Raw genomic sequence first — 13817 nt, forward strand, 5'->3', positions numbered from 1 at the left:
CCAGGACAGAGATATGTATAAAATGATAACTTTATCATATATTATGTGTTTTTACTTTGAAGCTGGAGTCAGTCAGTACATTTTTTATCAACTCGACTCAACCCAAGATTGCTTCCGACTCCAACTGACTTCACGACTCTGATTCTGACCCCACAGCCTTGATTGCATGTAATGCAGTTATGATTTTGTATGATAGTTTATATGGTAAAGAGAGCGCTCCAAATAAATGCTTTTGATACGAACTTTGAGTAGGAATTTAAGTCTGTAAATTTGGTATGATAAGCTCCTTTGGAATTATGATGTCAACTGTCACTCTGAGAGGGGCACAGAATCAGCCAGTGTAAAAACGCTATGGCTTTGAGTTTCAGTTTTCATTAGTTGTGGTCCGTGTGTGTGGAATTTATTTTGCTTGAAGGTAAAATATATGCTCTTTCATTGTTGAAATAATTATAATCTGGCTTGGAATACTGTGTGTTGAGCAGAGGATGCAGACTGCAAGCTCTGACAATTCCCAGCGGCCCTCTCTGGTTCACATTCACAACCAAACTTGAGATTTTGGTTTGGCCGAAAGTGAAAAAAAGCAGTTTCGGTCTGTATCTATTTACGGTATATAAAAGTGTTTTTTGCATGAGGGACACGGGGAGGCCTACTGGTAAAGGCCACTATTTAGATCAGACTGTAATGATAGAATCAAAGCTAGCAGCTGAGTTTTCTTGGCAGGCTGTAAGTTTTCTAATTGCCAGAATACCTAACGGAAGCGTGTGTGCTAGAGGGAACTAAACGGGGATTTTGTGTGCTCTTCTGCCTAGTGCAAGTGGTGCACAAAGGAGGAAGAAAGACTGTCTTGGATAAGGAGAGATATCTTGCAGGTCCAAGTTGGTCCCTTTCATCTACTATGTGTTAGGGATAATGTCATGTTATGGGTGTAGCAGGACGTTATGTTAGGACATGTGTATGAGTGTTAAGATTGGTGTGCAAGAATGTGCCTCCATTGTGGCTTGCATTTGATCCATAAGTATCTCTTATTTCTTGTCTTCATTTCAGGATTGTGCAGCTTCAGGATGAACTGGTCACTTTGAGACTGGAATGTATAAATCTCAGCAAAAAAGGACAATTTATGACATCCCCAGTATTACAGTCTTCAACCCAGATGACTGCAGAGCCTGGCAACAGAATGCTGCAAACCCCAGCCGCATCCTGGTTCCGGAAGCCCATGACCCGAGCGGAGCTGGTTGCAATCTCTTCCTCTGAGGATGAGGGTAGCCTGCGATTTGTGTATGAGCTGTTAGCTTGGGTGGAAGAAATGCAGGTGAGTGGATATGGAATGGGGCAGGAGCAGACGGGACTGCGTGTCCAGGGAGTTGCACTTTATAATGATTTCTCTCACCAACGTAAGTGTTGATGGTGTTTCAGATGAAAATGGAACAAGCAGAATGGGGAAGCGATTTGCCAGGTGTACAATCTCAGCTTGAGAAACAACGTCTGATTCACAACAGTGTGGAAGAGCTGGGGTCAAGTCTGCAGGAGGCCCAGATTTATGAGGTATGTGGGGTGGAACAGTGGGAGGGCAGGGCACAGTGAACCACTGTAGGAGGTGATGGGCGGATGGTGGGGGGTAATGGGTGTATTGCTGTGGGGCATAGGCAGGTGGGCATCAAACAGTTGTGGGTCAAGATGGAATAGCAGCCCATTTTATATGTTTTAAATAAAAATGTTTCAAATACCCTGGTGCAGCATCATGAGGTCTGGTGGACCACATGCCACTGTGGAGTTGATGGCTGAGCTATACGATGTAGGTGCCCTGATGGTGAGGTATGGTTGAAGGGTGATAGATAGAGCAGAGCTATGGAGCCATTGTGAGTAGCTGAAAGGGTTGAACTTAGGATCGAAAGTGGTGAACTGGATAAGAAACCGGTTGACCGACAGGTGGCAGAGGGTTGTGGTAAATGGAATCTGCTCGGAGGAAAGGAAGGTGAGCGGTGGAGTTCCTCAGGGGGCGGTGCTGGGGCCTAGTCTGTTTAATATATTTGTGGGAGATATTGCTGAAGGGTTGGAAGGAAAGGTTTGCCTTTTTGCGGATGACACGAAATTAGCCAATAGAGTGGATACCCCGGAGGGAGTAGAAACGATGAGAAGGGATCTCTGAGCGTTAGAAGAATGGTCGATGGTCTGGCAGTTAAAATTTAATCAACAACAACAACAAACAGTACTCCTGTTCTATATAAATTACAAAATCTTTATTAGTGAAAACAAGTCAGTGCATTAAAAGAATTACTAAATAATATCCCTGCAACTCACTCACACTGCCATCCACACCAAACTTATACCCTGATCACATATGTAAGTCCCACAAAGAACATTAAACATAAACCCTAAATTGCAGTTTCTTCGTCTCTGTTTACCATCAGAGCACAATCTCAATAAAGATCAGTCAATGAGCCCTAAAAAAAACCAAGAAGTGTAGAGTGATTTTTTTTTTTTTTGTTACATTTGTACCCCGCGCTTTCCCACTCATGGCAGGCTCAATGCGGTAGGCAATGGAGGGTTAAGTGACTTGCCCAGAGTCACAAGGAGCTGCCTGTGCTGGGAATCGAACTCAGTTCCTCAGTTCCCCAGGACCAAAGTCCACCACCCTAACCACTAGGCCACTCCTCCACTCACTTGGGGTGCGGAAACCCGAAAGAGAGATACTGGATAGGAGGGGAGAGTTTTTTTTTTCATGGAGAGAGTGGTGGATATGTGGAATGCCCTCCCGCGGGAGGTGGTGGAGATGAAAACGGTAATGGAATTCAAACATGTGTGGGATAAACACAAAGGAATCCTGTTTAGAAGGAATGGTTCCGGGGAATCTTAGCGGAGATTGGGTGGTGATGCCGGTAATTGGAAACAAAATGGGAGCTGGGCAGACTTCTACGGTCTACGCCCTGATCGTGACTAAATAGATAGGGATGGGCTGGAGTGTAAATTTTAAGGGCCTTTGATGTTAGCTTCAGAACTTAGTACAAGAACAATACTGGGCAGACTTCTACGGTCTGTGCCCTGAGAAAGGCAAGGACAAATCAAACTCAGGTATACATATAAAGTGTCACAGTGTAAAATGAGTTTATCTTGTTGGGCAGACTGGATGGACCGTAAGGTCTTTAACTCTCCAGTCCCCTATCGTTGGACCGTAAGGTCTTTATCTGTCGTCATTTACTATGTTACTATGTAATGTTGTACTGATGAGTGTGATGGGAGGGAGGATAGTGCTGGAAGCAAAGGGCAGTAAATGTTCCGGGTGTCCAGCTAACTTTCATATTTATGCCTTTTAAGACAAGTTCATAATTTTTCATTTTTCTCCTTATTTCTTGCTAGGTGAAAATGTCTCAGAATTTCCGTACTAGCTACTCTGAAACTCTCAACAAACTTCAGTCTCAGTACTGCAAACTGGTGGTGAGTAGTTTTCCGGGCAGGGTTATTAAGGGGCAGATACTTAAAAGCCACTTGAAGTGGTTCAGAAAAAGGCGATAAAAATGGTATGATGTTGGTGACAAAAAAAACATGCAAGAAGACACTTGATCTGAATATGTATGCATACCTCTTGTATAGCGGAGATATGATACAGATTTGAAGCTATATAAAGAAATATCTTTTGACGAGACTGGTAGAACTAGAGGATATGAATTGAGGTTACAGGGTGGGTAGACTTAGGAAAAACATCAGAAACTACTGTTTCACAAAGAAGGTGGTGGATGCCTGGAATGCACCAAGACAGTGATGGGATTCAAAGACGTATAGGTGAACATAGTGGATGTAACGAAAACAAACTGTAAATAACCTTGGCACTTTAAACAGGACTTCGAAGGATCAGCAACTGCACCATACAGATCTTTTATCTGCCGTCATTTACTATGCTTTCAAAGCTCTTAGACTTACAAAGTTACATAGTGCTTTGAAAATGAGCCCCATTGTATAACAATAGCGTATCATAAATCACATTAAATATCGATGAAATCAGTCAGATGTGCTCTCTTGTGCCCTGTTAAAATGAGTGTAAGGCTCTGTTTCTGGAGAGGTGACCCCTGTGTCCCGTTGCACCTAGTGAGTATTTATCTCACATGCAGGAAACGTCGAGCTTCCGCTTGAGACATCTGCAGAGTCTTCATGACTTCGTGTCTCCTGCCACAGCGGAACTAATCTGGTTAAATGAGAAGGAAGAGGAGGAGCTGGCTTACGACTGGAGTGACAACAATCCAAGCATGTTTGTCAAAAGAAAATATTTCACAGTGAGTATGTGGAGGCACCAGTGATGTGTTTTTGTAGTCCTTGTCTCTCTGACATGCCCCCTCAAGCGCTGAATATGTCTAAGGTGGGTATTCCTCAGCGACCCTCCAGACCGGTCAAGACGCGTGGGTTATGCACTCGTACCAGCAGAGGGAGACTGAGAAAATACCGGTCTGGAGGGTCTAGAGGAAAGAAAATTAGCAGGTAAGATCTAATTTCACCTTCTTTCTCTCCCAGGAACTAACCCTAGAACTAGAGCAGAAGGAGGATATAATTCAGAGCTTGCAGGAAAAGGCAGAGCTGCTATCTCTGCAAAATCATCCAGCCAAACAGACTGTTGAGGTAACGGCACAGATCTATGCAACAGATTTTTCTTGTTGGGATTTTTTCCCTTTTTTGGGGTGGGGGGGCTTTTTAGGTGGGATCCATAACGCATAGAGTTTAAAAAAAAATGTTTTTCCTTCCTTTTAATCCTGACATTTTGCTCCCCCATTCCAGATGGGCCAGTGAGATTATTGGGCACTGGTCAGCTGGTCAGCACAGTGTCAGAATAATAGATACCGCTGCTATTGATTGCAGTGTGGGGCAGTGAGATTACTGTATGCGTTGCTAGGTTGTCTGTCTCTCAATGGCTTTATCACACTATCATTTTGGCCTTTCTCTGGTGTACAGGCTTACAGTGCCGCCATGCAGTCCCAGTGGGAATGGATCAAGCAGTTATGCCTGTGTGTAGAACAACATTTGAAGGAGAATTCTGCCTATTTTCAGGTACAGTGAGAGAATTATGATCCTTTCATTTACCTCCTCTTCTGCCTCTGTGTTCTGTTGCGTTGATTCCACATCCTCTTCCTCTGCTCTCTCTTATGTGATCAGGGAAGGTAACTTTCCTATCGTTTTCCTGCACATCTGTTTGGATCTGAATGGTGAATGGAATTTATTCATCATCTTCAGCTCAGAGTTGTGTGTCTTCTGTTTCTGCTGCTTCACTTTCCTATTTCCCCACAGTTCTTGAGTGATGTACATGAATCGGAGACATACTTGCAAAATCTCCAGGACTCCATCACGAGGAAATACGTATGTGACAAGAACAGCAGTGTGACGCAGCTGGAGGATCTTCTCCAGGATTCTATGGTGAGTCCCAGAATTAGTCAAAAATAACTTTTTACTTTTCCCTGAAAGGATCTGCTGTGTTGAAATTTTAATGAAATGCTGAATTACTTTGCCTTCTCTTTTATGATCTGTGTGTTCTTGGGGTACATCCTTGTGTCAACTCAATGGATAACTGTGCTGCCTTTTTCTCGTTCTCTGTGCAGTTTTAGAAATCTTCCGTTAGTTATATAAATAATGGACTAGAAGCAAACTGTCAAGATGGTAGAGTAAGGAATAACATTAGAAAACTTTTTTTTTTTCGCTGAAATTATGATTTTTAAGTGGAATGACCTTCCTGGGAGGTGGTGGCAGTAGAGAGAGAGGCTGTGGCAGGATCTTTAGACCCTGTAACTGGGAGGATTGTAAGGAGGATCACATAATTTTCTGTTTTTATCTACTCTAATATTCTCTCTCTGTTTCTTATTGCCTGGGATTTACTTCCAGTACAGGGCAATGTTAATTGCTGTTACCTTATAAATAGGAGTTTTGTTCTTAGGTGTTAATAAACTGTGAATTTAGCTGTTTCCTTTCCAGCTAATTAGAGGATCTATGGAGTAAAAAATATCAGTTACTGGGTTCTTTTGCTGGTACATTTGTGTCGTTTACTAACAGTCCATGCAGTAAAGGCAGAAAACAGAGTGAAGGATATGAGAACAGGGGAGGGGTGAGAGTGCTGAGGGAAGTGACATGTTCCTATTGTTTATTTAACGGTGGGAGCCCTGCATCACAGAAGCTGCTGGTTGGTGAGGCCTCCCTGATGAGATCAGCATTGGCATCTTTAAACCTAGGATAATGCTCTTAGAGACATTTTACTGATTAGTCAGTTCCAATGGTTCATGTTTTTTTATTTTACACTTTTTCACTTCATTTCTTCTTAGGATGAGAAGGAGCAGCTTATCCAGTGCAAAAGTTCACTTGCCAGTCTTGTCGGCAGGTCAAAGACTATTATCCAGCTGAAACCGAGAAGCGTAGACTATGTCCTGAACAGCACTCTGCCCATCAGAGCTATATGTGACTATCGTCAGATAGAGGTACTGTTACAGTACACGTATGTCAAGGCAAAACGTACTACGTTCAGGGCAGATATTCTGGAGCGGTGAGGAGAGTGGCTGAGCGGCACATAGATTCAGGTTGGGGTGGTGGGGCCAGGGGCTCAGTGGCTTATAAAGTAACGTGGGGGCAGGGTCTCGGTGGCATATAGAGTAAGGTGAGGGCATTTGGGGGGTGGGGTTCCGAAGCATATAGAGTAAGGTAGGGGCAGGGTCTCAGTGGCATATAGAGTAATAGGAGAGTGGGGGTGGCAGGGGTTCCGTGACGTATAGAGTAATATTGGGACAGCGGATCTGAAGTGTCGAGTGATGATATGTTTAGTGCTTCTGTTACTGGAACTGAATTAGGGGGTTAATTTCTCCTTTTTGATAGATCACTGTCTGTAAGAATGATGAGTGTGTACTGGAGGATAATTCCCAAAGGACAAAGTGGAAGGTGATCAGTCCATCAGGAAATGAGGCCATGATACCGTCTGTCTGCTTTCTCATCCCACCACCTAACCAGGAAGCAATAGACATGGCCAGCAGGTACCTCCCCTTTCACTTCATGTGTTGTCCTCAGGAGATGGACACACACAGTCTCTTGCTTAGCTGTTTGGTGTTCCTTAAAAGCCTTAAAAGCTAGTCACAGATGTATTGAGTTAGTCCATTAAAAGATATGACTGCAGCTTGTTATACAGAGCTGGGGTGCAGGAATAGCAGTGGTGGTATCATCTGTCAATTACTCTCTTCACCCCTGTTCTTAGGGTTGAGCAGTTGTACCAGAAGGTGATGTCTCTGTGGCACCAGCTCCATGTGAACACTAAGAGCCTCATTTCTTGGAACTATTTGCAGAAGGATATCCTACTAGTGCGAGGGTGGACTGTGGAAAAGGTACAAATTGTCTGCCTTAAAAACCAGAAGAAATTTCAGTCTTGAGCAGAAGCTCACAGGGCTGACTCTGAAAATATCTTTATCACTTATTTCAAGCTTTGGGCTTGTCTAGTTTCTGTTCTATGCCTATTGGTAATAAAAAAACAGTGTGTCACATTGGAGAGTGGCAGTGTGACTTCTGTAGGGGGGAGCTGTGTATCTTTCTAATCTATTGGAGGTCTCTGAGGGGTGTCATCAAGCAGATGAATAAGAGGGATCTGTGAGATGCAATTGATTTTTCAAAACATTTTTGATAAGGTTCCTCAGCAAAGACTCATAGAGGCATATTTTCAAAGCACTTAGACTTACAAAGTTCCATAGCAACCTATGAAACTTTGTAAGCCTAAGTGCTTTGAAAATGAGCCCCTTAGTAAACTTATGGAATCAGAGGAAAAAGTTTTCATGAATCAAAAACTATTTGAAAGATGGGAAACAAAGGGTGGGACTGAGTGGTCAGTTTTCGCAGTGGACAAAGTAAACAGTGACTTTGAGCTGGGTCCGGGTCTTCTCAATATATTCTCATGTGATCAGTTGGTGTTTAAGTCAAACTTATGAAAGAGAGAGAAAATCCCCTTAAACACAGGTTATGCCCATTGGTGATCGATGTCTGCTTTTCCCACTCTTTTGTTGAAGACGGCTCTGAGCTTGGGAGTCCCACTTGGCAAATGTGCAGCTTTTGAAAGAAAGCAAAGTTGCTTGCGTATAACAGGTATTCTCCAAGGAGAAGCAGGCCTATGATTCTCACATGTGGTTAACGCGATCCAAGTTGCCCAGTCCGGAGCTTGTGACAACCTTTTACAAAGCTCTTTGGAGCACGAGTTGCGCTCCACCGCTCATGCGCGAGTGTCTTTCCGCCTGCTGCGAAAGCACGGGAGGCACACTATTTATTATTTCAAATATTTAGACCATACTTTTCAAAATTTCTCTTTGGAATTTCTCACTTTCATAAGCTTGGCTTAAACAGAAACTTAAAAGATGCTGTAGGTTCCCTTGTACTACCAGGGTGTTCTTCACATGAGAAATAAAGGAATGATTTAGATAATGTCAGCCAGTATCTGTATAGTGTTTACTGTTTATATGAAAATTTGCTATACAAAAATTAAAGCACTATACAATAAAAATAATGTAACAAAAATGAAACTGTTCAATCATTACAGCAACCCACAGGTGGGAAAAATTAAGAACTAGGGAAAGCAGGTACAAAAATAGGATTTTAATTCCTTTTTACATTTTATAAAGTTAGTTTCTAGCTATAGTGACTTGGGCAGTGCATTCCATAATGTGGGTTCAGGGAAGAAAAAGGCCAGTTGTGATGTTCAGTCGAGAAGAAGATGTGGGGGGAATTGGCATCCGCTTCAGAACTTGTGGGCGTATGTTAGTGCATAGGAGTAAGAGTGACAATCCCCTAAGGGAAAGTCCTGTGACAAAGAACAAGCACTTTAAACTGAGTTTGGCTAAACTATGTGCCTCTAAATATTATTATTATTATTAACATTTGTATAGTGTTACCAGATGCAGGCAGTGCTGAACACCTGACACAGAGAGACAGTCCCTGCTCGATAGAGGTTACAATCTAAAAATACAGACAGACAAGACAATTAAGGGTGAGGAAAGTACTAGGTGAGAAGGAACAAGGATAGGGGAATTGAGTAGTGGTTAGGAGCCAAAAGCAGTGGTGAAAAGGTGGGTTTTCAGCATAGATTTGAAAACAGGTAGAGCTGGAGCTTAGGCGTACAGGCTCAGGAAGTCCATTCCAGGCATAAGGTGCCGGAAGGGAAAAGGAACGAAGCCTGGAATTAGCAGTGGAGGAGAAGGGGGATGACAAGAGAGATGTGTCCAGCGAGCGGAGATTACGGAGAGGAATATAATGAGAGAGGAGAGAGAGGTAATGGGGGGCTGCAGAATGGATGCATTTAAAGGTCAGAAAGAGAAGTTTGATCTGCACAAAGTTAGGATAACAAAAAGCTTTGGCATATTCTGGACCATTTGAAAACATTGCTGACCATGTTGGCTGTTAATCTTCTTCAGAAAACGGTGGAAAGCTCAGTCTTCTTGGCATCACACATGTCGCATGGCTTACTAGTGCGACTGTTAAATTGTCCGAGTCAACAGAGAGAGAGGGTATGGCCTTGGCAGGCCACCAAGGTGAATCGCCAAAAACTGTACCAAAAGTAAAGAGGACTCTTTTCACCCCCCCCACCCCCCCCCCCCCCAGTATTCAGCCGGCAACAGGCAGCGAGGACCCCGGGTATTCAATGCCAGGTCTCTTCTGGTGACCGGCATTGAATATCTGGGTTTTTTTAACTGGCTACGTGGATATTCAGTGCTGGACGGTTAAGTTAATAGCAAGCAAAGATAAGATTGCTATTAATGTGCTCCAAATTTGCCAGCTAAACGTAGCCAGCCAGTGCTTGAATACTCGCATATAGCTGGTTAGCTGCTGAGCGCTAATATTCAACGAAGATAACTGGCTATCTCACGCTGAATATTAGTGCTTAGATTTAACCATCCAAAAGCCATAAATAATGCTGAATATCAGGCCCAAAAGGTTTAGCAACGCATGGTATAAATAGCAGAAAAGACCCATTTAAGACGGGGTCTTAAGGCTTTTGAAAACAGCCCAGTTTATTTACTTACAGTAGCTCATCTGGTAAGCTCTGACAGTTTTATTGCAGTTATTCTTGGTGTAATGCTGTTTGTGTACAAAAACCTGCAGGAACGGCTGTATTAAGAGTGTACACGGATTTCTTTCTATGACGGTCAGTAAATTGCGGACACAGCATAGAGATGGTGTGAAAGACTTAGGTTTTCTGCCCTAGCTCAGGTCCTTGGCTCTTGAGGAGCACCTTCAGGTCATGAAGAACCTCCAGTCTCACTATGACGACTTCCTGGAGGACAGCCGCGACTCCCAGTTCTTTTCGGTAGCAGATCGGTTGCACCTGGAGGAGGACGTGGATTCCTGTAAACAACACTACCGACAGCTGCTGGATTCCATAGAGACTGGTAAATTGCTGAAGAGGAGGCTTGATATGTTGGGGTATAAATACTCACTTCTGCTGTGGTTCTGGAAGACAGCTGGTAGCCTCAGGAGGAGGTAAAGCCAGGGCAGGATTAACTCAGTCTCTAGGTAAATAAGCATGTTGGGGGCCCCTCCCATCTTAAAGTTCCTACAAATGGGGCCTCACAGGATTCTTACTACAGAAGAAAAGCAGCAGGTAAGCGCTGCTTATCAGCTGCTCCTTCTGTCATGGGGTGGGGGGAATAGACAGACCTCTGTGGGTAACAGCATTGATTCCTTCTACCGATCTTCGTTTTGGGCCAGCAGTTGACTTGTTGAGGCAAAATCATTGAATTAAACACCTGAAAGAGACCCTCCAAACTGTCTTGGCTCTATGCATGTGCCTATTTGCTTATGCCTCAATCCTGCCCTGGGTAAAGCCTCTCCCAGCAAATGGTTGTGCAGAGGGTGTGGGTGGGGGGTATATATTAAAAATTCTTATATACCGTCTACTTGTTTCCATAGAAACTATTGAAGTGGTGCACAGTAAAACATTGTCATAATCCCAATAGAAACTAAGAACTAATGTACAATAAAACCCCAATAACTCCTCCTCCCTTCTCCTCTCTCTCCTTCCCTTCCATCCCCAGGCCCTATGCTTGGAAAAGGGTTTCACTGCTTTTTCTTGTACAGGCTCTGTGGTTGAGGAAGGGTTCATTGCCCCTCTCCCCTCCCCACACTGGTCCTGTGCTGGAGATGGGGTTCATTGCCCTCCGCACTAGCCTTGGGGTTGGGGTTCATTGCTCTTTGGTGTGTCCCCCCTCCTGTGGTCCTTGTCTGAGGATGGGGTTCATTGCCCTCCCCCCACTGGTCCTGGGTTTGGGGAAGGTGTTCACTGTCCCTTTAAATGTCATGGACAAATTTCTTGTGTATGTGTGTGTTATAGAAGACAAAGATGAGTCACTGGCGAGGACATATATATCCGAGCTTCTGAATGTCCGTCTACAGCTGGAGGAGTGTGAAGAGAAGCTGGCAAGGAGAATTCAGTCTCTGAGCAGCTCGGAGAGCGATGCAGTAGAAAGAAATACCCTGTGTCTAACAGAGCAAGAGGTGAGCCTGTGGAAAGCTGTGTCCTGGAGCACTGCCTTGTCAGTGAGGCCCTGAGACCATGCAGAGGTATTGGTCATCTGCTCTGACACATTCAGGGGTCTCCAGGCAGCACACGGGGGATGGTGAACTTAGAGCATGTTAGTCATATCTGCATATCCTCTCTTTCCTTGTCTCACTGTCTCTCTGGTCTTTGTCCTGCCTTTATGTACTTGTGCACAATGTGTATTTCAGCACTGTTTTTTTTCTGCCTCTGTTCAGAAGATGCAAGAAGAGCTGAAGAAGTTGAAATCAGATCTAACACAGATTTCTGATAGATGTGACCATTTCTCACACAAGTTTGCCCCTGGTCCTAGTGTGTCAAATCTACGATCTGAGCTCCAGCTTCTGGTGCAGAAAATGGATCGTGTGTATGGACTCTCCTCTGTTTACCTGGACAAGTGAGTAGCAGAAGAGCATGGCTGAGACTGGGAGATTCCTATTCCTTAATGCAGTTTTTATTTATTTTATTTTTGTTACATTTATACCCTGCGCTTTCCCACTCATGGCAGGCTCAATGCGGCTTACATGGGGCAATGGAGGGTTAAGTGACTTGCCCAGAGTCACAAGGAGCTGCCTGTGCCGGGAATCGAACTCAGTTCCTCAGTTCCCCAGGACCAAAGTCCACCACCCTAACCACTAGGCCACTCCTCCACATCCTTGTGTTTGGGAGGGGTGGTGCTGTGTGTGTTAAAGGGATGTGAAAGCTCCTCATCCCTGGTTCTGTGTGAGGTCAGTGCTTCAGTGTCTTGTATGTATGTGTGTAAATTTGTGTCCCTAGTGGCTCACATAACCAGAAGACGTATGATACAGATTTAATGACACTTAGCAAAGCATCCATAACAATTAGGGCTGAATTTCGATTAAAATGTCTAAATCTCGAGATTAATCACACAATTCAAGTTGGGCCATAGCCACCTATTCATTGGGGGGGGGGGGGAACACACATTTCTTCTCCCTCCCCCCCACTAGATATCTTACCTTTGCTGGTAGGAATGCCAAAGCCAGTTGAAGAAATCCACTGCCAAAGTGTCCCCCTTCCTCCTTGTGCTGCGAGGAAGTCAGTGGGGGGGGGGGGGGGGGGGGTGCCTCCAGCCACCGATACTGGCATTCCCCGAGCATGTTCACTTCATGCACAAACTGAGCATGCTTGGTGCATGCTAGTGTTGGTAGCTGCAGGGACCTCGCTGACTTTCTTGCTCCCGAGGCAGTACGAGGAGGAAGGGGATGCCAAGTGGATTTCGTCAGCTGGTCGGGCTTCAGCTGCCCCACCAGCCATTGAACAGGTACTGTAGCTTTTGGAGGGGGGCCTTCACTCATGCTGTTTCTCATGTGCCCTTCTGTCCCTTCACCTGTTCTCTTTCTCTCTCCCCCTGTGCCCCCCCCATGGCTTCACCCATTGTTTCTTCTCTCTCTCTCCCTGTGCCCCAACCCGTTCTCTCTCTTTCTGTGCCCCCCCGTACCTTCACTCGTTCTCTCCCTCTCTCTCTCTCTCTGTGCGCCCCTTACCTTCACCCATTCTTTCCCTGTGACCCCCTGTGCCTTCACCCATTCTCATTCTTTCTCTCTCTCTCCCCTCCTGCATTCTCCCTCGCTCTCCTCCTCGCCATCTCTCCCAGACAGCAGTGGCGACTCTTCCCTCCCCTCCCAGTTTACCTCATCAGTTGTCTTGCAGTAAATCGTCACCCTGCAGCGGCTGGCAGCATATTGAAATGCTGCCTCGGCCTGCACCAGGCCTTTCCTTCTGACCCGGTTTCCCTTTCTGAAAATAGGAAGTTGCATCAGAAGGAAAGGTCCAGTGCAGGGCGAAGCAGCATTTCAATATGCTGCCGGCTGCTGCAAGGTGAACTTTACTGCAAGACAACTGATGAGGTAAACTGGGAGGGGAAGGAAGAGCCACCGCCGCTCCTGCCACTGACGCCGCAGTCTGGGAGAGATGGTGGGCAGGAGAGTGAGGGAGAACGCAGGAGGGGAGGCATATTAGAGAGCTGCCTGCAGCCCAGAAGGAAGCAAGAGACGCTGGACTGGGTAGACGGACGGCTAATCATTAGTCGCAGTTGATAAACGCGTTAATTGCGATTAATGTGCAGCCCTAATAACAATACAGTGAGACATTTAAAAAACAAATAAAGCAAAGCGGTCTGAAAGCAGTATCATTAACCTTCAGGAGAAGCATTATGAAAGGGCTTCACCTCTACAAGACAGCACATTTCATAGCATCAGGCCCATGGATGAGAAAGAGCAGTTATAAGAGTTACAGAGCAGTTGGGCTCTTAAGGTTTAGCTTGCTGTATCACTCC

The 13817-nt window shown here is 44.9% G+C and overlaps 1 protein-coding gene across 1 annotated transcript in view; it reads left to right on the forward strand.

The window, feature by feature from the left end:
• Positions 1-13817, forward strand: part of MACF1 (microtubule actin crosslinking factor 1) — a 303837-nt gene that overhangs the window by 89549 nt on the left and 200471 nt on the right. Inside the window, 13 exon segments of the mRNA XM_030220015.1 lie at positions 1045-1309; positions 1414-1542; positions 3355-3432; positions 4104-4265; positions 4501-4605; positions 4936-5031; positions 5269-5394; positions 6291-6443; positions 6835-6989; positions 7208-7334; positions 10193-10376; positions 11318-11481; positions 11740-11918. Coding sequence (XP_030075875.1) covers positions 1045-1309; positions 1414-1542; positions 3355-3432; positions 4104-4265; positions 4501-4605; positions 4936-5031; positions 5269-5394; positions 6291-6443; positions 6835-6989; positions 7208-7334; positions 10193-10376; positions 11318-11481; positions 11740-11918 — 1923 coding nt within the window.

This window comes from Microcaecilia unicolor, chromosome 11, assembly GCF_901765095.1.
Source record: "Microcaecilia unicolor chromosome 11, aMicUni1.1, whole genome shotgun sequence".
Lineage (NCBI taxonomy): Eukaryota > Metazoa > Chordata > Amphibia > Gymnophiona > Siphonopidae > Microcaecilia > Microcaecilia unicolor.